This window comes from Phyllobates terribilis, unplaced genomic scaffold (assembly GCF_046119375.1).
Source record: "Phyllobates terribilis strain yellow unplaced genomic scaffold, ASM4611937v1 Scaffold_7__3_contigs__length_470593459, whole genome shotgun sequence".
NCBI lineage: Eukaryota > Metazoa > Chordata > Amphibia > Anura > Dendrobatidae > Phyllobates > Phyllobates terribilis.
This window is the reverse complement of record NW_027362767.1, coordinates 79,293,047-79,314,629: the sequence shown is the minus strand read 5'-3', so window position 1 is coordinate 79,314,629 and position 21,583 is coordinate 79,293,047. Positions and strand designations below refer to the sequence as shown.

At 45.5% G+C, this 21,583-nt stretch overlaps 2 protein-coding genes across 5 annotated transcripts in view; one reads left to right on the top strand and one right to left on the bottom strand.

Moving 5' to 3' along the window:
- The window catches only part of UBR1 (ubiquitin protein ligase E3 component n-recognin 1), a 117,378-nt gene extending 107,604 nt beyond the window's left edge, over nt 1-9,774 (bottom strand). For 2 of the 3 annotated variants that reach the window (XM_073638848.1, XM_073638849.1), the window contains exon 1: nt 9,439-9,773. In XM_073638848.1, the coding sequence (XP_073494949.1) occupies nt 9,439-9,477 (39 nt within the window). In that variant the 5' untranslated portion in view covers nt 9,478-9,773. Of the gene's footprint in view, nt 1-9,438 lie in introns of all 3 variants that reach the window. The other variant, XM_073638850.1, reaches the window with a different exon arrangement.
- TMEM62 (transmembrane protein 62) overlaps nt 9,609-21,583 on the top strand; it is a 43,744-nt gene continuing 31,769 nt past the window's right edge. Inside the window, exons 1-5 of one of the 2 annotated variants that reach the window (XM_073638852.1) lie at nt 9,609-9,776; nt 12,881-12,992; nt 16,626-16,763; nt 18,168-18,213; nt 19,191-19,332. In XM_073638852.1, coding sequence (XP_073494953.1) covers nt 9,774-9,776; nt 12,881-12,992; nt 16,626-16,763; nt 18,168-18,213; nt 19,191-19,332 — 441 coding nt within the window. In that variant the 5' untranslated portion in view covers nt 9,609-9,773. Of the gene's footprint in view, nt 9,777-9,805; nt 10,073-12,880; nt 12,993-16,625; nt 16,764-18,167; nt 18,214-19,190; nt 19,333-21,583 lie in introns of those variants that run through there. The other variant, XM_073638851.1, reaches the window with a different exon arrangement.

Here is a 21,583-nt window from a genome sequence, read left to right as displayed (position 1 = left end):
GTTTTAGGCTGATCTCTCACCTTCCTCATGATCAAGGATACCCCACCAGGTGAGATTTTGCATGGTGCCCCAGATCGATGTCGATTGACAGTCATTTTGTATTTCTTCCATTTTCTTACTATTGCACCAACAGTTGTCTCCTTCTCACCCAGCGTCTTACTTATGGTTTTGTAGCCCATTCCAGTTTTGTGCAGGTCTATGATCTTGTCCTTGACATCCTTAGAAAGCTCTTTGGTCTTGCCCATGTTGTAGAGGTTAGAGTCTGACTGATTAATTGAGTCTGTGGACAGGAGTCTTTTATACAGGTGACTATGTAAGACAGCTGTCTTTAATGCAGTTAACGAGTTGATTAGGAGCGTCTAACTGGTCTGTAGGAGCCAGAACTCATAATGGTTTGTAGGGGATCAAATACTTATTTCTCATTGCAAAATGCAAATAAATTTATCCAATATATGCAAATTTAGCTCTCTCTCAATGTTAAAATTAACCTACCCCTAAAATTATAGACTGTTCAGGTCTTTGTCAATGGGCAAACTTACAAAAACAGCAAGGGATCAAATACTTATTTCCTTCACTGTATATTCTCCACATAAGTAATTTCCAAATGCGACAAGCTGATACAGATCTCTTTCTAATTTGGTGAGATCAGTAATACATGCCAGAGGTGTTATTATACACAGGGCTGTGGAATCGGTATAAAATGGACCGACTCTGACTCCTAAAATATATAATAAATTGGGTACAGTAGTTCAATGCAGTTTGTGGGGAATATTTTTTCATAAGAATTTGGGAAAGTTATGAAATGTCCTATAAATGTCTGTCCTATTCCTTAGCTAAGGGTCTAGACTTTTAGCTGATATGAATCTGTGCTGCAGTAAATTTATCACTTAAACATGAGCCGTGTATGAGGGAGTCGGAGTCACGGAAATTGAGGAGTCGGAGGTTTGGCTTACTGACTCCACAGCCCTGATTATACGTGCACCTTGGCTATACTAGTACCAGGCAGTACATTTAGCCATAACTCTTGCACCACAGCATAACTGGAAATTTTTGGGTCACTGTCCAATAGCATTCTAGATTGTGACATTAAACGCATCTATAGATGCATGTGTTGTGTAAAGATACTTTTTAATATCAATTTTTAAACAAATCCAATAAGTTTACATTTTTTTTTTTTCACACCTTTTCTTCTTTTCCCTTCCCATTAGTTCAGTTACTTTATTTCTTTACATCCACGTCAGATTGAATGCTCCCTATAAAATATACACTGTTGTATAATACAGAACTTTTTAAAAGAACATTGGGGACTTCCAGATAAAATCGCTACATCAATAAATACAGTGAGGAGTCAATAGTAAAAGCACCTGTGCTAGGGTTTTTCCAGGAAAGTGCTTGCGGAAAAGACTTATGACTTTGGCATGACTGCAACAGACCAAAATGTCCATTGTCAACATTAAGGGGTTCTCTCACAAAAGACATTTCTAGCCAATTCAAAAAGGATGTGATGCCGCAATGACAGAAGAGGCGGCCATGCATGACAGCTCTCACCATCCACTGCAATGGCAATAATGAATACTAGTTACTTGCTTGGCATCTGGAACGTCCATAGCAGTGAATGCATGAGATATACCAAATGTTTAATAGATGCGAGACCCTATCCCATGTCCAGTTAAGAGGGGGGCCCCTGTATGCTCTGTTGTCACAATCTTTCTTATGTGGTTTTCATGCAAAACTTTAGTAGCAGTCCTGACAAATGTCTCAATTATGAGTTATTTAGTTCTGTGTTTTATTAGTTGGGGGAATAATGTCCTTGGTTTCAGGCTGCCAGGAACCATGGCTATCCTGATATACAGACAAGACCATCTAGCTACAGAAAATATTGCCTGAGAAATAAGGCAGGCACATTACAAAGTCATCTGCGCAGATCCTCCCTGTTCAAAGTAGATTTGCTATATAGCACAACAAACCGCTCTAGATAAAGCTCAGATTGGCCTCTGTATATTAGCATGAGCTCTGCAGGAAGCCAGTGCACATAGGGCAACACTAAAAAAAAAACACAACTGAAAAACAACAATTGCAGCAAATTCTGAATCACTGTGTAATGCTGGAGTTTCTGCATGACTCCCCTCCCTCCCCCCAGCAGGGACACAGGCATTCTCACCGCCACGGCCAGTACCTGTTCAGTGATCCTAAGCCGCACTGTCTGAACCAGCCATTCTGTCAATGGGGGTCAGCTGTGCAGTACCAGGGACTGCCCTGGAGTGGCACCTGGTGAATACCTGCGTACAAGCCTAACCTCACCATCAGAAGCTCTAGTTAAGAACCAGGTAGTCGCTTAGGCACACCCCTCCAGGGTAAGCCCGGTCCGTGGTGCAGTGGGTCCACACCCACCAGCGTAACGCATTGCAAGGTGTGAGAATCTATTAAAAATGTGCAGAAACATAAAATGTTAGAGGGAGTCTTGCGTTGCCTTTTCAGGAGCGCACGGCTCCCTAGGCCCTCACTTCCGGATTGATTGGGGGGGCGAGTTCTCCTTTTTGACTGACAGTTCTGGTCAGTGGCACGTGCCAGAATGTGCACACTACCGAATACAATGTATCAGCTCAGTCTGTATTTTCAGCATCAGCGCAAGTGCTGGGATCGTAACAAGCAGGCATGGCAAGCATGGATGTCATGACCCCCCTGTACCAGAGATATAAAGCTTAGGGGTGGTTCATCCTTTAAGACACCAGTTGTAAATATCAAACAAGAGGACGGTGCAACCTGATGTTATTTGTAAAGTTTCCTATTTTCCCAAATTCAAATTGACAACATCTACTCCTCTAAGGAGTCTCAAAAAAGGATTTTATCAGGACAATGTCTGTCAATATACTGTACTGACATCAAACAGAGGGGGTGGGGGTCCTTCTTAGGCTTTCTAATCATCATGCACATTACACATTTGTCCACATTAGGTCTCATTTATTTATTTTATAAAATTGAAAATATCCCCCACCCCCCAAAATAATTATGGTTTGAACTAAGGGTCCTATAGAGATTAATACGCAGGATAAACCGAGAGCTTCCTGACCAGGAACGTCATTAAAAGCAGAAGGAATGTCACATCTGATTGTAGGAATAGATGGGCTCATAATGCAAGAGGAAACCCCTGGTGGGGGGCTACAATTTACAAGGGTAAAAGCAATGACATTAGTTTACACTGACAGATCTTTGTAAGGTACCACGCCACAAGGGCAGAGCAAGCAGGAAAGAGGTAGATCAGACTCCATGGAACAGGACTGGTATTGGCTGAGACCATCAGTAAAGAGATCGGATTACCAACTGTGTGCAGCAGATTCTTTAAAAGGCACCCTGCACCCATGGGGGGGGGCCGCACGGCAGGACGCCACCCTGCACCCGTGGGAGGGCCGCACTGCAGGGATAGACAATTTTGTAAACAATTGATAGATTCGGGACAGTACCCCAACTCCACATTGTGCAGTGCTTCTTCTCTTCACACAAGCTTATCACATTGGGATCCAGAATTTTCCTTCTACTCACTATTTTGTGGGGACTTTGGACCGGCTACAAGAGTTCAAAGTGTTCTGAAGTATCAGCTGAACTAAAAGCTTAACCCCGCTTACTCCTTATTCTGCATATAGAACATATGGATTATTTTCTCGCAGTCTCTTCTTTGCATATTAAGCCCTTAAAGGCAATAATCAGAAAACACTTACAATTTTAACACTGGCCACTAGTCAGTATACTCACACTTTCTGAAAATGACTTTTTAGCAGTATCAAAGACAAGGTAAAACCTCTGCAAACTGCAGATAAGCCATGACCCAGCAATCACAATAGGAGAATCAGAGCTCACCTCCTCCCCCTCCCTTCACAGGGACCTTTGCCATGAGGAGAACATGCTCATTCAATATATTTCAGTAGGGCAGTAGATTTTGAGTAAGAATGAGTAAGGCAGTTTTGTTTTGTTTTGTTTTGTACAACAAATTGAGCATATGTGAAAGACTTTTCTGAAAGGGGACAACTCGAACATTAGTATTACCCACCATATTATAGGGAAGTGAATCCTCAAGCACATGAGTTATGCCCATGCCATAACAGCTCATACAAGTATCAATTGGTCCAACAGCAAGGATCGGAGCCAACTGCTGCAAACCCAGATGCCTCTTTAAAGGGGTTATCCACAGCTCTGATATATGGGAGTATAAGAGTTATTTTACTAGGGGGGAAACATTAGAAGGGGGTTGCCTGAAAAATGAACATCCCCTTTAACTTTACCGCCTATCCAATCCCTAGCCACAATGTGACTGCAGGGAGCATAGCCAGAAGGCACAGCTACTGAAATAAGCTAGCCTCTTTTCCAGTTCGATGGAATGGCACAAGAGGAGCCATTGCACAAGCGAAATCCACAGAAGATCTGTAATTAGTTCTCCAAGATGTTTGGAACCCGCCTGTCGAGTTTCGGCAAAAACTGTGCACAAGCATCTAGGATAAATGATGAAGGTAAAAGGCGGTTACACAAATACTAATGTTTATATAAAATCACTCCAGGGAAGGAAACGGGAGCACATTTATACAAGCATTCAGACACGCTGTAATAAGTCACAATTGATGAATCGGCCAAAAATATCCAGAAACCCCAACCGACAAATTTAATAAAATAACAGACAAGACAGACTAAAAAAGCAGAGATTAAAAGAATAAAGTAGAAAGGAAACAGGCAAAATACCCCAAAAACAAAACAATAAAAAAGGAAATTCAATAACAAATCAAGTCCAGAAACTATGAGGATCCAACCGGAAAAAAAAAATGCTAAGAGTTGTCTGGTACTCTTATATTGACATTTATCCTTAGGATATATCATTAATATCAGATTGTTGGGGGGGGGGTGTGACAGCCGGCACCCCCACCAGTCAGCTGTTCTACGTGGCAGCAGAGGCCATATGTGATCAGTCAGTTGCAGAACAGCACGGCTCCGTCTACTGCATGGTGGCCGCAACGCTGTACTATGGATTAGTTTGAACAAGGAGCAGATGTGCAGTGCCCACTATACAGTTGATGGAGCTGTGCAGCTTTGCATTTGATCACATCCAGCTGCCGCAGACAGCTGGAACAGCTGAGTGATGGGGGTGCTGGGTGTCGCACCCCCACCGATCTGTTATTGATGACCAATCCTAAGGATAGTCCATCGAGCTAAAAAGTACTACCAGGCAACCCTTTTTATAAATGAAAGCCATGATTTACATGTGTGCAGTGCCATATAGCCAGACTCCCACAAGGGTGTATATAAACTAGCACACACTATACAAAATCCACTCTGGGTAATATCTCATGGGTAATATCGTGATCTTATCCCTTGCAGCACCACTCTAATAAGACATTAATACCCTGCAGCGGGTGCTCATAGAGGTGGACATCTGCTTCCCTGTTCTCTGTCACAGAGCTAATGTTTCCGTGCAGACGCCTGAAGTGCTGCTTTGTACCAGGTGCTAACTGGTAACGTACCTGCGGCAAACGCCGAACATCAGAAACAGAAGAGGACGCTTTTGTACATTATATTTTAACCCTTTCATTGGTCTATAAAACTGGAAAAAAATTGGCGCAGCAGTGGTTTGTTTTCTCCTCCTGTATCTTTATTGGTTATAGTTTACTGATAGTATAAAGTCATAAAAAAAAAAACTGAAGAGGTGGAATGGAAAAGCCCTGTCTTTGGTTTCATTTTTACTTTGAAGTAAAAATGACTAACACTAGTCACTACTCATGGCCGAGCCGTGATCCTGGGTAGTCAAGAGGTCCGGGGGTCAGATACCAAGAGGGATTGTAATAAACAAAAGGGATAAGGCAAAGGCCTAATCAGGTAACAGCCCAAGGTCAGAATTCTGGGAAAGTAGCAGATCAAAACAAAAGGGCAAGGCAAATGGATAGTCAAAGGCAAAGTCCAAGGTCAGGCCGCAAAGATCAAATACAGTAAAACAGAGCAAGCACACACACCATCTGAGCAAAGCTTCAACTGGCACCAATTGGAAGCACAGACCTGGATAAATAGCCAGGTAAATTACTCAAATAGCCAAATGGAGGAAGCCCTGGCCCTGATTGGACGGCTGAACTGTCAAACATACTGATAGCCCAGCGAGCTGCAGCCTCCAATCGGACGGCTGAGCTGTCCATCACCATACTGCCAGCTCAGCACACCTCTGTCCTAGGTTGAACGGTCACTCACTGATCCCAGAGACACCTACAGGCAGAATCGTGACAGACACCAAGTTTTTCTAAGGGTCGATGTGGTTATGACATTTATATAAATTATTATGCCCAAGTTTTAGGCAGGTGTAAGAAGGCTTTCATAATTAGAAATGTTAATGGTTTATTTTATTTTTATTTTTTTCTTATCAATTCACAAAATGCAGAGTGAATGAACAAAAGAGGAGTCTAAATGAGATCAATATTTGGTGTGACTGCTATCTGCAGCCACAAGTCCTTCACTTGCACACAGCTTAAGGAACTCAGCAGAGGGGATCTTTCAAACATCTTTGAGAACTAAACACGGATCTTCTGTGGATATAGAAATACAGGTAGACACATATACATCATACAAAATCCACAGAAGATCTGTGGTTAGTTCTCCAAGATGTTTGCAACAAACTCCCTACCAAGATCCTTCAAAAACTGCACAAGTGACCCAGAAGAACTGATGAAGGTAAGGGGTGGTCACACCAAATACTCTTCATCATTCACTTTGCATTGTGTTATGTGATCAACTAATAATGCTTCTATTTTCCAAACTATTCTGCCTGAGCAGCATTTTTTCCCCACACCTGCCTAAAACTTTTGTGGTGTTTTTTTTTGTATGTTTGAAATCTTTTAAAACTATATATTTTTAAACACAACATGATTTGTGTCTCCATATTGTGAGACCCATGAGTTTAGGTTGTCAGCAGTGAAGCTCACTTAGGGCTTTTTTTGTGCAGGGTAAACTGTAGTTTAACATTTGTTGTAACATCTTACAGAGTTTTTGATCTTGGATTTCAGAAAACTCCTGTCCTCCCATTGCAATGAGTTATGTTTTTTTTTTATTTAAAAAAAAACAACTGAGGCATGGGCATCAATAATTTTACAGAATGCTCCAGTGTCTAGATATTTCTGTTACATACGTGTAATGGTGCCCTTTGTTGTTCTTTTCATCCCTTTTATGAGGGTCTACCTAATGTATGCAGCATGGGTGGTCCACAAGCTGAGTAGTTCGATCTCCTGGATCCTCTTGTACACGGGCAGCAGACCAATTCCTGCTCTTGTGCAGGTCAGTCAGGTGGATTTGGGGTACTAGGGTCGGCTTCTCCTCTCCAGCACTAGACACTAAGTGAATTAACCACTCGCTGCACAGACTATTAGAGCCGGTTGCAGATTTTGGAAAGAAAATGCCTCTGTAGCAACTACTATATGAGGCTGTGTCGCCCTTTAACCGTTCCACAACGTTCGCTCTTAACAATTAAATATTTACTATAAAAATAAACTGAGACGCCAAATGTAACATCCCATTGTCTGCAAAGCACCGGGGAGAGGAGTGGGCAACAGGAAACGTAGATACCAACTATAAAAGCAGGATGCAAGGAGGGAGGCATTACACAGCTACTTCAAATACCGCAACTATGTACTAACACAACCAGTCTGGTGTCTGACATGGAGCACAGATTAGCACCGACATCCACTGTGGTAGCAGAACTGTGCCAGGATTCCTTAATAAGCAGAGCTGGGGGAGGACACAGCGTGAAGCTGCATGCAGCCCTCAGATCATGGCTGGTCCTTGGCGGCTTGTAGCAGCCTGGTGCATAGTAATAAGCCCTGGTTGGGGGCTTTAAGGAGGGACGTTCAATCTATTGGGGGCTAAACATGGAAAGTGAAAGCGGAAAACGGTGACCTGAAATCCACTGCACAGAGTGATAGCAAATCCCCAACATCAATGACCAGATACAGAGAAGCTGCAGGGCAGGAGCACACAAGCACAGCACCCCGCTGCGTCCACAGCACCAACACGCACGCACACACACACACACGTCTCCCATCCAGTCACAGAGGTCTTCTGTTACATACATTTCTTATCTGTTAGCTCACATGTGTCTCCCATCCTGTTACATAGAGGTCTTCGATCACATACACATTGTTTTGATCTATGACATTTGTCACTCCTGCCGAGTCTCCAGTCCCGTTACATACGTGTCCCCCGTTCCATCATACATGTATCCCATGCCATGCACATCTCCTGCTGTGAGGGGCTGGCCAGTTACAGACAGACTTTTCCAGCACGGAGCTCCGTTTCCATCAATATTATTATTGTGTTTTATTAGAGATTTGCTTGCCGTGTTTTATTAATTTTCTGCTTGCTCGTCAGTTTATGTACACTAATTTTACTTGTAAAGGGTCCAGCATTCCACTAATCTCATCAGTATCGCCAGAGCTTTAAGCCATTGTTCAAACAGCAACTAGGCCCATTGTGTGAGTGCTGAAAGTAGATCCGGTGGATCAGTCACCACAGGGAGTCTCACATGTAGACCCAGGTGATGGGTCCGACATGAGAGAAATACCTCCAGTAATGCAAACTTAGCAGGGGGGCGGGGGTAGAGCAGTTCTGCCCATCCAGCGGGCTGATCCAAGTGAAGAAGAAAAGAAGCCAAATATTTAGTGAGGAGTTGGTGGGATGATGTCAAAAGGGACAGGATCTAATCTGAGGACCTGGACCACGGATGGATGGCATATGGAGTCTTGGAGATCAGTACCAACAGGGCTGAATGAACGTGCTACAGTTGTGGAACCAGTCGCTGGGATTTAAACTTTCTTAAAAGGCTGTTGCTACTGGATACCTGTGCTTCGTTTTATCTGTTGTCTGGAGGATCATGGACTGTGGCTACAGACTATACTGGCTGGAGATAAGAAATCTGTTAGCCAACAAAAAGTTGGGGGACGGGGAGTATCGCCTGGTACTAAGTCAGTGGAACTACTGATCCCAGGTTGAGAACTTGAGTGAGAGAGTTGTATTTTGGCCATTTACCTAGTTATTGTATTACCATGGATGTGAGAAATAAAGATAGTTACATGGTTAACCTGCCCAGGTGATTATTACAACCCACAACCTCGGACCTTCACACCTACCCGGTCACATACGTGTCTTATCGGTCCCATCACATACGTGTCTTATCGGTCCTATCACATGCATGTTTCCCATCCTGCCATACACGTGTCTCCTGGCACATACGCATCTCCCCATCACATACACGTCCTCCATTCGTCCTGTCACATACGTGTTCCCCCCCATTTACCCCATCACATACGTGTTACCCCCCCCCCCCCATTCGCCCCGTCACATACATGTCCCCCCATCACAGAGGTGTCCTGCACTGCTGTAGTAATGCCGCCCATGGCTTCACTACGTGACTTCTCTCCTCACCAGGTTGCTTTGCTCCCGGTCTCCCTCGAGCTCCTCCATCTTCACTGACACCAGCCCTCCTCCTCCTCCCCCTAATGTCCCATAACAACACACGACGTGCAGCAGCACCTGAGGGTGTGGTTTACGACGTCAGCCGCGCCTTCCGGCAGTTGCTTTCCTCCCTGTGGTACGTAACGCAGCGTTATTGGCAGTGACACTTATAGGGGAAGGTCTGGGCACGTCCACGCCACACGCGGTCACGAAACCAATTATTGTAAGTGGGTAACGCTAAGGTCCTCCCACAGCCACACGAGGGACAGACAAGCCTGGACGTCTGGACCGCTGCCGCCGTCTCTATGGTAACGCGCTTTACGTGACGTTTTTTCCTCCTCTCTATGGTGAGGGTGACTGGGCGGAAGTGACGGGGGCGGCAGCGGCAGCGGCAGCGCTGCCCGGAGTGGGGCGGGCCGGCATGCTGGTGTCTGGTTGTCATGTCAGGATGCTGAAGGTGGTGAGCGGGCTGTGTGTGGCGCTGCTGCTGGCGCTGATGCTGGGGAAGTACAGCAGCACCGGGCGGCGGGCGCAGCTCAGTGCCAGGAGGGCGGCAGGCAGCGTGCCGGGGAAGGAGCTCAGCAATGTCTTCTGGGCGGTGCAGGTAACTGGGGCTCTGTTATCAGGTTGTGTTGTGTCATGGCTGCGCTCTACTTTGGGGTTGCTTCCATGCTTGTTCCCCTCCATGAGTGGAGCTTTATCTCACCCTGTGCCCCCAGTACGAGGGCTGCTGATAATTATATTCTCGTCTGGTTCAGTGATGCTCTGCTGCTGCTGTGTGATCCATGACGTCTAGTCCCGGGCGGGGGGCTGCAAACAGCTAAAGGGTCCCTCCTGTAGAGGACGGTTGACTGCGGGGGTCCCCCCCTTCCCATAGAGGATGTCCATCTGCGGGGGCCCCCACCTTCCTGTAGATGGCGGAAGGCTGCGGGGGTCACCCCTCCTCCTGTAGAGGATGGCCGACTGCGGCGGTACCCCCCCTTCCCATAGAGCAGGGCTCGACAAACCCAGGCGCCTGGTCGCCAGTGGCGCCTAGAAAATGTTGCCTGGTGCTTGGTGCTTGAGGAGTTGAGAAGAAAAAAAAATACTCTCAATCCAATCCCACCTCCTGCACGGAGTCATCCAATCGGAGGAAGCAGGGACAGTATCGCTCAGGCCGCCTTCTCCACTTTGCTCCGCCCCCCTTATGCTCCGGGACTGGACAGGGAGAGTTGGGTTACGGGGGAAGCAGGGCCGGCGTCAGCATCCGGCGTACCCGGGCAAGTGCCGGGGCCCTGGAAAATCAGAGGGGCCCAGCCGCCCACTCACTGTCGGGGCCCGGGCCCACACACCGACCCGCCCACTCACTGTCGGGGCCGGGCCCACTCACTGTCGGGGCCGGGCCCACACACCCACCTGCCCACTCACTGTCGGGGCCGGGCCCACACACACACACACCCACCCGCCCACTCACTGTCGGGGCTGGGCCCACACACCCACCCGCCCACTCACTGTCGGGGCCCTGGCCGCTTCCTCGGCACCTGTTCAGGAACGCAGGCGCTGCTTGATTGCCGGCACTTCCCCCAGACATGGCCGCGCGCTGTCCGGCTGTGTCTGCTAGTAATGACACGGCAGGGTCGACGGCACTGCACCTTTAATTGTGCTTGTGTGTCGCTCCTGCCGCGTCATTACTAGCAGACACAGCCGCACAGCGCGCGGCCATGTCTGGGGGAGTGCCGGCAATCAAACACTGTCGGAGCGGAGGTCCCCATACCCGAGGAGCTGCTGGACAGGACACTGGACCGGGGACAGGTGAGTGAGGCTTCCCCAATCCCCATATTAAAAATATTAGTAATGGGTCTGTGTGAGTGCATGTATGTGAATGTCAGTGTATATGACTGTATATATATATATTTGTCTGTTTTATCTATGTGTATGTCTGTATGTGTACATATGTCTGCGTACCGTGTGTGCGCGCGCATATGTCTGCGTACCGTGTGTGCGCGCGCATATGTCTGCGTACCGTGTGTGCGCGCGCATATGTCTGCGTACCGTGTGTGCGCGCGCATATGTCTGCGTACCGTGTGTGCGCGCGCATATGTCTGCGTACCGTGTGTGCGCGCGCATATGTCTGCGTACCGTGTGTGCGCGCGCATATGTCTGCGTACCGTGTGTGCGCGCGCATATGTCTGCGTACCGTGTGTGCGCGCGCATATGTCTGCGTACCGTGTGTGCGCGCGCATATGTCTGCGTACCGTGTGTGCGCGCGCATATGTCTGCGTACCGTGTGTGCGCGCGCATATGTCTGCGTACCGTGTGTGCGCACGCATATGTCTGCGTACCGTGTGTGCGCGCGCATATGTCTGCGTACCGTGTGTGTGCGCGCGCATATGTCTGCGTACCGTGTGTGCGCGCGCATATGTCTGCGTACCGTGTGTGCGCGCGCATATGTCTGCGTACCGTGTGTGCGCGCGCATATGTCTGCGTACCGTGTGTGCGCGCGCATATGTCTGCGTACCGTGTGTGCGCGCGCATATGTCTGCGTACCGTGTGTGCGCGCGCATATGTCTGCGTACCGTGTGTGCGCGCGCATATGTCTGCGTACCGTGTGTGCGCGCGCATATGTCTGCGTACCGTGTGTGCGCGCGCATATGTCTTCGTACCGTGTGTGCGCGCGCATATGTCTGCGTATGTGAAGGATGAGGGGGCAGGCTGGGCCATGTGTAATAAATAAATATATATATATATATATATATTTATTTCTCCGCCGTATCTGTGCATCATGAATCGTGTATGTGTTAAAAGGGCCCACTGAGAATCTTTCGCCCGGGGCCCAGAAAAACCTGGAGCCGGCCCTGGGGGGAAGGATCGCTGTGGCCGGGGGCCCGTTCTCATCTCCCGCTACCTGTGTAAGTACATACAAAGGCCGTGCTCCCCGGGGAGACGCCGTGTGTGAGGGGGTCTATATGTACAGTTTGTCAACAAAAAAAATTCTGGCTCCTAATTTTTTTGGCTGGCTCCTAGATTCTGAACAACTTTGTCGACCCCTGCCATAGAGGATGTCCATCTGCGGGGGTCCCCACCTTCCTGTAGACGACGGACGTCTGCGGGGGTCACCCCTCCTCCTGTAGAGGACATCCAACTGTGGCGGTGGTCCCCTCCAACCCTTGTAGAGGATGTCCGTCTGTGGGGGTCCCCCCTTCCTGTGGAGGATGGTCGTCTGCGGGGGTCCCCCCACCCTCCCGTAGAGGACGGATGGCTGCTGCGTCCCCCCATTCCTCCCCACCTCCCCTCACAGTTGACGGCTGACTGCGGGGATCCGCGCTGCTGGGGGTCAGACTCAGTCATCATCGGTGTCAGGGAACTTGGGAGGAGTATGGCTGTATGGTACAGGAGGAATGTGATCGCTGACTTTCTGCTTCTGGTGTTGCAGGTGACGGATGTTCACGTCAGTAAGTTCTTGGATCCCCTCCGGGTCTCGGAGTTCGAGGTCTTCTGCACTGAGAGCCTCTCTGTGATCGGGCCGGCCATTGTCCTTGTAACCGGTAACAGAACTTGTACTGAAATGTTTCCTGCAGCTTCTGACCTGAGCCGTGTGCAGCATAACATACTCGTATAGTGGCGGGGCTTACTAATCGTATCGGCATTGATGTACAGTACAGACCAAAAGTTTGGACACACCTTCTCATTTAAAGATTTTTCTGTATTTTCATGACTGAAAATTGTACTTTCACACTGAAGGCATCAAAACTATGAATTAACACATGTGGAATTATATACTTAACAAAAAAGTGTGAAACAACTGAAAATATGTCTTATATTCTAGGTTCTTCAAAGTAGCCACCTTTTGCTTTGATGACTGCTTTGCACACTCTTGGCATTCTCTTGATGAGCTTCAAGATGTAGTCACCGGAAATGGTCTTCCAACAATCTTGAAGGAGTTCCCAGAGATGCTTAGCACTTGTTGGCCCTTTTGCCTTCACTCTGCAGTCCAGCTCACCCCAAACCATCTCGATTGGGTTCAGATCTGGTGACTGTGGAGGCCAGGTCATCTGGCGTAGCACCCCATCACTCTCCTTCTTGGTCAAATAGCCCTTACACAGCCTGGAGGTGTGTTTGGGGTCACTATCCTGTTGAAAAATAAATGATGGTCCAACTAAATTCAAACCGGATGGAATAGCATGCCGCTGCAAGATGCTGTGGTAGCCATGCTGGTTCAGTATGCCTTAAATTTTGAATAGATCCCCAACAGTGTCACCAGAAAAGCACCCCCACACCATCACACCTCCTCCTTCATGCTTCACGGTGGGAACCAGGCATGTAGAGTCCATCCGTTCACCTTTTCTGCGTCGCACAAAGACACGGTGGTTGGAACCAAAGATCTCAAATTTGGACTCATCAGACCAAAGCACAGATTTCCACTGGTCTAATGTCCATTCCTTGTGTTCTTTAGCCCAAACAAGTCTCTTCTGCTTGTTGCCTGTCCTTAGCAGTGGTTTCCTAGCAGCTATTTTACCATGAAGGCCTGCTGCACAAAGTCTCCTCTTAACAGTTGTTGAAGAGATGTGTCTGCTGCTAGAACTCTGTGTGGCATTCACCTGGTCTCTAATCTGAGCAGCTGTTAACCTGCGATTTCTGAGGCTGGTGACTCTGATAAACTTATCCTCAGAAGCAGAGGTGACTCTTGGTCTTCCTTTCCTGGGGCGGTCCTCATGTGAGCCAGTTTCTTTGTTGCGCTTAATGGTTTTTTCAATTGCACTTGGGGACACTTTCAAAGTTTGCTCAATTTTTCGCACTGACTGACCTTCATTTCTTAAAGTAATGATGGCCTCTCGTTTTTCTTTACTTAGCTGCTTTTTTCTTGCCATAATACAAATTCTAACAGTCTATTCAGTAGGACTATCAGCTGTGTATCCACCTGACTTCTGCACAACACAACTGATGGTCCCAACCCCATTTATAAGGCAAGAAATCCCACTTATTAAACCTGACAGGGCACACCTGTGAAGTGAAAACCATTTCCGGTGACAACCTCTTGAAGCTCATCAAGAGAATGCCAAGAGTGTGCAAAGCAGTCATCAAAGCAAAAGGTGGCTACTTTGAAGAACCTAGAATATAAGACATATTTTCAGTTGTTTCACACTTTTTTGTTAAGTATATAATTCCACATGTGTTAATTCATAGTTTTGATGCCTTCAGTGTGAATGTACAATTTTCATATTCATGGAAATACAGAAAAATCTTTAAATGAGAAGGTGTGTCCAAACTTTTGGTTTGTACTGTATGTCAGGCAGCTCCCGTATACACCAGCAGCACCTGCTTAATCCAGTGCGTGTCCCACTGGGGTGTCTAGATCCCAGCAGCAGAAACACATCCTACAAAGTGTATGAGCATCGCTTGGTCACTTTTTTATTAAAGGGAATCTGTCAGCAGGTTTTTGCTATGTAATCTGAGGACAGCAAGAGATACAAGCTAAAACACAGAATTCAGGGATGTGTCACTTGTCAGAGTGCTGTTATTTACTAACTGTGAATGATTTATCACTAAGAGATTAACATTGCCGGACTAAATTAACTTCTACTCCGCCCCCTCCTGTGTTAAGCAACTCACTCTCTATAGACTATGTACATTATACAGAGCCTGGTGTGGGCGGGGTTAGCTGTGGTGTGGGTGGGGTTAGCTTCCTCAGCTCTGCTTCATTCTAAATCTAAAAGCTCTGATTGTATCAGAACGGCTGCACTCTGTAATCTAAGTGATACATCTTTGGATTCAGCTTCTCTTTACCTTCATTACATTGCTCTCGGATTAGGTAACAAAAATCTGGTGACAGATTCCCTTTAAGGTGTCATCACAAAATGATGGTCTTTTTGCCTTCCATAACATTTATACTGATTCTTTTATTGATGGCTTGCAAATGAGTTAACGGTAAATCCATCAGTGAGCTCGTTGTGACAACAGGATCTGTAACCCTTATCTCTCTTCTCCTGAACCCTTCTTTGGTCATTGTTAGTCACTTTACTTGTCAATTACCTTCACCCTCACCCCCTTTCCTCCCACTTTAAACATATCATCCTTAATGGGATTATATAGTTCTGCTCACTTCCGTATTGGGCCATTGATATCAAGTCTACAGATATCTATTCTTTAAAATAAGACGGGTTTACGATACCTGCTGACCACTTTCCCTGACGGCTAATATAAAACTAAAGAGAGCAATCGTTCTGTATGAAGAAGTGGCGGCTGCGGAGCAAGTGCAATCTGCAACGAATTGTGGACGATATTGCTGTTATGGGGGCACCGGGACCTCTCAGATAAGATTCTGCTCTGAGAAGCTTTGCCTGCTTTCCATTTCTCCTGTGCTCAGATGCTATTTTTTTTATCTTGTGTTCAATTATTAAAATAAATATAAGTAAAAAAAAAACCTGCACCTCTGGTCCCATTTTGAGCTTACTGTTGTGTATTTTTAGATTTTTGAAGAAAACGTCTTTTTATACCAACATAAAGTAATGTACTTGATAAAAAAAAAAAACATCTCAGATGCAGATATATACAGATATAACAGATTATACTGACATGTAGACAATCTAAAAAGTGTGAAAAATATAAGTTTACTTAAAGGGGTTTTCCTGTTTTGAAAAAACCCTGGTTGCAGTTTGTTTAAAAAAAAAATAAAAAAAAAAAGTGCTCTTCTCACCCTTCCTGGGTGCAGCGCTGATTCCTCTTCACCTTTGTCCCAATGTCTATTATTGTCTGCAGTACTGATGTTATTTTGACTGTTCTGCAGCCAACCAGTGAGCTCTGCCTAAATGGATAGCACAAGCTGCTCAGAGCTGCTGAGCTCACTGATTGGCTGCAGCGCTGTCAATGCAACATCAATAGTGCTGCAGACAAAAGAGCAGAAAGAAGACTCTGTGCTGGACCTGTGGAGGGTGAGCAAAGCCCTTTTTCTTTTTTCTTTTTTTTTAAACAAACTACATTCCGGGGAAAGGTGTTTTCTGGAATCGGAAACTTTGACATGGTTCTTGAACCCCGACAAAAAGGTCATCTCTTTGAGGGGTCCACAACCAACCCCAAACACTACTTATAGATGTCTTAAGGATCATGTCCTCAGAGATAAGATCGGCCTACTGACGTCGGTACGTTTTCCTGGAGTGTCACACTTTATCATTTCTTTTCAGGGGATCTTACAGACGGGAAAACGAAGGACAAGTTGGGTTCGGACCAATATGAAGACGAATGGCAGACGTATCGGTCTGTGCTCACCAGGTCACAAATACTGGAAAAAACAACCTGGATAGACATTCGTGGAAACCATGGTAGGAGAATCAGTACGGCTCCCTATTTCTTCTTAAAGGGCTACTTTTATAGTACATGTTCCTTAAAAAAAAAAAAACCTGTTGTGTCATATCCAACTGTAAAGGTCCCTGCTCATGCGGCAAATTAATGGCATTATCTGCTGATTTTGGCTGTCGGATTCCACCTGCTACAAATGTCAAAATCTGCATTGAATATCAGTTTATGTGCAGATAATATGTGCAACATGTAGCTGAGGATTGCCCTTCATATAGATGAAATACCTAGCTCAGAAAGGAGGGGGCCACACCCCTGTTTGTACAAAGTCCAAAAAAACTAAAGCAAAACCAAAGAAATGAGCCGGAGCATAAGCTGGTATACGTGCAGAGTGTAAGAGCAATCTAATATGCCCAGGAACTATCCTTTACTCTTGCCATTCTTTTTTTTTTTTTTTTTTTTTTTTGTAATTTTGTTAATTAGCATTCTTTCAGCACTATAGGTGCTGGTTCTTCCTTTTTTGTCACTTACCAGCATACAATGGGCGCAGTCAGATGGCTGTATAAATCGGACCAAGATTGGAAAGCAGTGCATGGACTGTCCGGCGGCTCTCCTGACCCGAGTGTGATGGCTGCATAGAAATACATGAAGCTGTCAAGCTCAGATAGGGAGAGCTGCCGGCTGGTCAGTGCATTGCGGGGATTTTTGTGTTTTTTTTTTTTTTTTTGGAGGGGGGGCTTCCTATTTATCATACGATCTTTTCAGTATAGTGACTATTTGCTCTATGCTCTATTGAAAGAAGCAGGAAAAGTTGGTAATTGGCACGTGATCAATCAGATGACCACTGACTTCTTCCAAATGAAAGCTCTACCCTCCCTCTAGATCAGGGGTGCAAATCCTTTTTTTGGTCCAAGGGCCACATTATCATACTGAACCAATCCGGGGAAGGCTGATTGGGGCGTCAAATACTCTGTGAATAATTTTTCGACTGATTTCATGGGGAGAGCTCCTTTAGTGCACACAGTGTACAGTTTTTTGTGTTATTTTGAACATTTTACAGTAAAACTAATAGGAATCTTATTCAATTTGAAGCATTTTTCTGTGGATTCTTCTGGAGGGCCAAACGGGTAAGAGACCCCCAATCACCCAGCGACGTCTCCACAGGACTCCATTGCTACTTTCCAGCCCCTGCTCCTCCGCTGCTGCCACTTCTCTTCTCTGTGTGGCTGCTCACATAGAGATATCCCCTAGTTTTCTGTCCACGGTTGGGGGCCACACAGAATGGCATCGCAGGTTGAATGTGGCCCCCAGGCCGCAGGTTGTGCACCCCCTACTCTAGAGCTCACCATCCTCCTGGTCTGTAGAGCATATAGATAACCATGATTTTCTTGTTTGCTTTACCATAATCTGTGTATTTCTGTTCTTTGTAGATTCGTTTAACATTGCAGACCTGAGCAACAGCAATAACTACTACAGGTAGAGAACGTGACGTTCATATTGGGGTATGTGGGAAACACCAGTGCCTAAAAGTATGTGATGAGAAGGGTCTAATGATGGCATGGAGGTGCTTCAGATACATCGAACATGTTCAATCCCCGGTAGGTCCAGCGCTGACGCTCTGGTGGTCCCTCCCGGTCTTGGGTTATTGGAGACCACCAGTGCTGAAACGTGGGAATGTACTGTATGTATTGGGGTTATTTTTGTTTGCTTTTTACATTTATAGACTATCCTGATTCATTTTTTTTCCTAGTTTCCCTTTAAGTATAATAGATAAATAACAACTGATTTCTTCCAGAAACAGAAAATTCTCAACTTTGGGCCGTGTCTGACATTGTTGCTTTGCTCTTTTCATTAGAATGGTTCTGAGCTGCAATAGCAGACACGGTCGGCGAAAAAACCCTTTACTGCATCTGCCGTACATGTACATCACAGGTGTATGGTGCTGGTGCCAGCTGCGTTACACAGCCAACACCTGCCATCTAACAGCAGTGATCAAATCCAGAGTTGTTTAACACCTTGAATGCCGCTGTCTATCACTGATGGCAGCATTTAAGTGGGACGATTCGCCTGCCAGCTAATATCAATGATCAGATCTAGCTTCGATTTGCAAATTATTTTTTTAACCCCTTAAATGCCTTTGTCAATCACTGACAGCAGCATTTAAATGGTATGATTCCCTTGACGTGCTGATTCAGGTGCCCATGTTATTGTGGGGTGACGATGACATCCGATAACCTGCTGAAGGCCCCTGTCCCTGCCATCTTGGCTCTCGGCTGGGCTTCATAGAAGCCTGTCATTTTCACTATATACAGCAATACTGTAGTGTTAATACAATTATAAGTAAAAAAAAAAAAAGACTAAAAAAAAAAAAAGTTTTAAAAATGTCAAAAATTAAGAAAAAGTTGAAATCACCCCGCCGTTACACATGTAAATTCTTTTTTTTTCATTTACAGGAAATATTCAGGATGGCAGAAAGAAGGCTCCTTCCACTACATTCATCACACCCCATTTGGCAATTATTCTTTTATTTGTGTTGATGCGACCCTAACCCCTGGACCCAAGAGGCCTTACAACTTCTTTGGAATAGTTAATCAGGTAGGAAAGTAAATATTAACCCCTTTACCCCCAAGGGTTAATGACCAGGCCAATTTTTTCAATTCTGACCACTGTCACTTTATGAAATAATTACTCTGGAATTCTTCAACGGATCCCCCTGATTCTGAGATTGTTTTTTCGTGACATATTGTACTTCATGATGGTGGTAAAATTTCTTCGATATCACTTGCGTTTATTTGTGAAAAAAATGGAAATTTGGCGAAAATTTAGCAATTTTCAAAATTTGAATTTTTATGCCCTTAAATCAGAGAGATATGTCACACAAAATACTTAATAAATAACATTTCCCACATGTCTACTTTACATCAGCACAACTTTGGAACCAAAATAAATTTTTGTTAGGGAGCTATAAGGGTTAAAAGTTGACCAGCGATTTCTCATTTTTCCAACAAAATTTACAAAACCATTTTTTTAGGGACCACATCACATTTGAAGTCACTTTGAGGGGTCTTTATGACAGAAAATACCCAAAAGTGACACCATTCTGAAAACTGCACCCCTCAAGGTGCTCAAAACCACATTCAATAAGTTTATTAACCCTTCAGGTGCTTCACAGGAATTTTTGGAATGTGGAAGAAAAAAAATGAACATTTAACTTTTTTCACAAAAATGTTACTTTAGACCCAATTTTTTTTATTTTCACAGGGGTAACAAGAAAATATGGACCCCAAAATTTGTTGTGCAATTTCCACTGGGCACGCATATACCCCATATGTGGGGAAAAAACACTGTTTGGGCGCACGGCAGGGCTCGGAAGGGAAGGAGCGCCATTTGACTTTTTGATTGTAAAATTTGCTTGAATAATTAGCGAAAGCCATGTTGCGTTTGGAGAGTTCCTGTGTGCCTAAACATTGGAGCTCCCCCACAAGTGACCCTATTTTGGAAACTAGACCACAAATTGATTCGTAAAAATGAAAGTGTTTGTTTTTTTTCCACTTTTTCATTTTTACGAATCAATTTGTGAAGCACATGGGGGTTCCAAGTGCTCACTATACATCTAGATAGGTGCCTTGGGGGCTCTAGTTTCCAAAATGGGGTCACTTGTGGGGGAGCTCCAATGTTTAGGCACACAGGGGCTCTCCAAACGTGACATGGTTCCAATTTGTTAGCGTTTGGAGAGCCCATGATGTGCCTAAACAGTGGAGCTCCCCCACAAGTGACCCCATTTTGGAAACTATACCCCTCAAGGATTTTATTAAGGGGTATAGTGAACATTTTGAACCCTGAGGTACGACACAGAATTTGATAACATTAGGTCATCATATTGAATAAGTTGTCATTAGTCTTGAGCGCAAGTGCTCGCTACTTGAGTTTGCATCGGGTACTCAGGTATGCACCATGTACAGTCATGGCCAAAAGTATTGAGAATGAGACAAATAGTAATTTTTCCAAAGTTTACTGCTTCATTTTTTGTAATGGCAATTTGCATACACTCCTGAATGTCAGAGTGATCAGCTTAACAGCAATTACTGTACTTGCAAAGTCAAAATTTGCCAAGAAAATGAACTTTAACCCCCAAAACACATTTCAACATTATTGCAGTCCTGCCTTGAAAGGAGCAGCTAACATCGTTTTAGTGATTGATCCATTAACACAGGTGTGGGTGTTGATGAGGACAGGGCTGGCGATCAATCAGTCATGATTAAGTAAGAATGACATCACTGGACACTTTAAAAGGAGGCTGGTTCTTGGTATCATTGTTTCTCTTCAGTTAACCATGGTTATCTCTAAAGAAACACGTGCAGCCATCATTGCACTGCATAAAAATGGCCTAACAGGGAAGAGTATCGCAGCTACAAAGATTGCACCTCAGTCAACAATCTATCGCATCATCAAGAACTTCAAGGAGAGAGCTGCCATTGTTGTCAAAAAGGCTCCAGGGCGCCCAAGAAAGACCAGCAAGCGCCAGGACCGTATCTTAAAACTGTTTCAGCTGCGGGATCCGACTACCAGCAGTGCCGAGCTTGCTCAGGAATGGCAGCAGGCTGGTGTGAGTGCTTCTGCACGCACTGTGAGGCGGAGACTCTTTGAGCAAGGGCTGGTTTCAAGGAGGGCAGCAAAGAAGCCACTTCTCTCCAGAAAAAACATCAGGGACTGACTGATATTCTGCAAAAGGTACAGGGAGTGGACTGCTGAGGACTGGGGCAAAGTCATTTTCTCTGATGAATCCCCTTTTCGATTGTTTGGGACATCTGGAAAACAGCTTATTCGGAGAAGAAGAGGTGAGCGC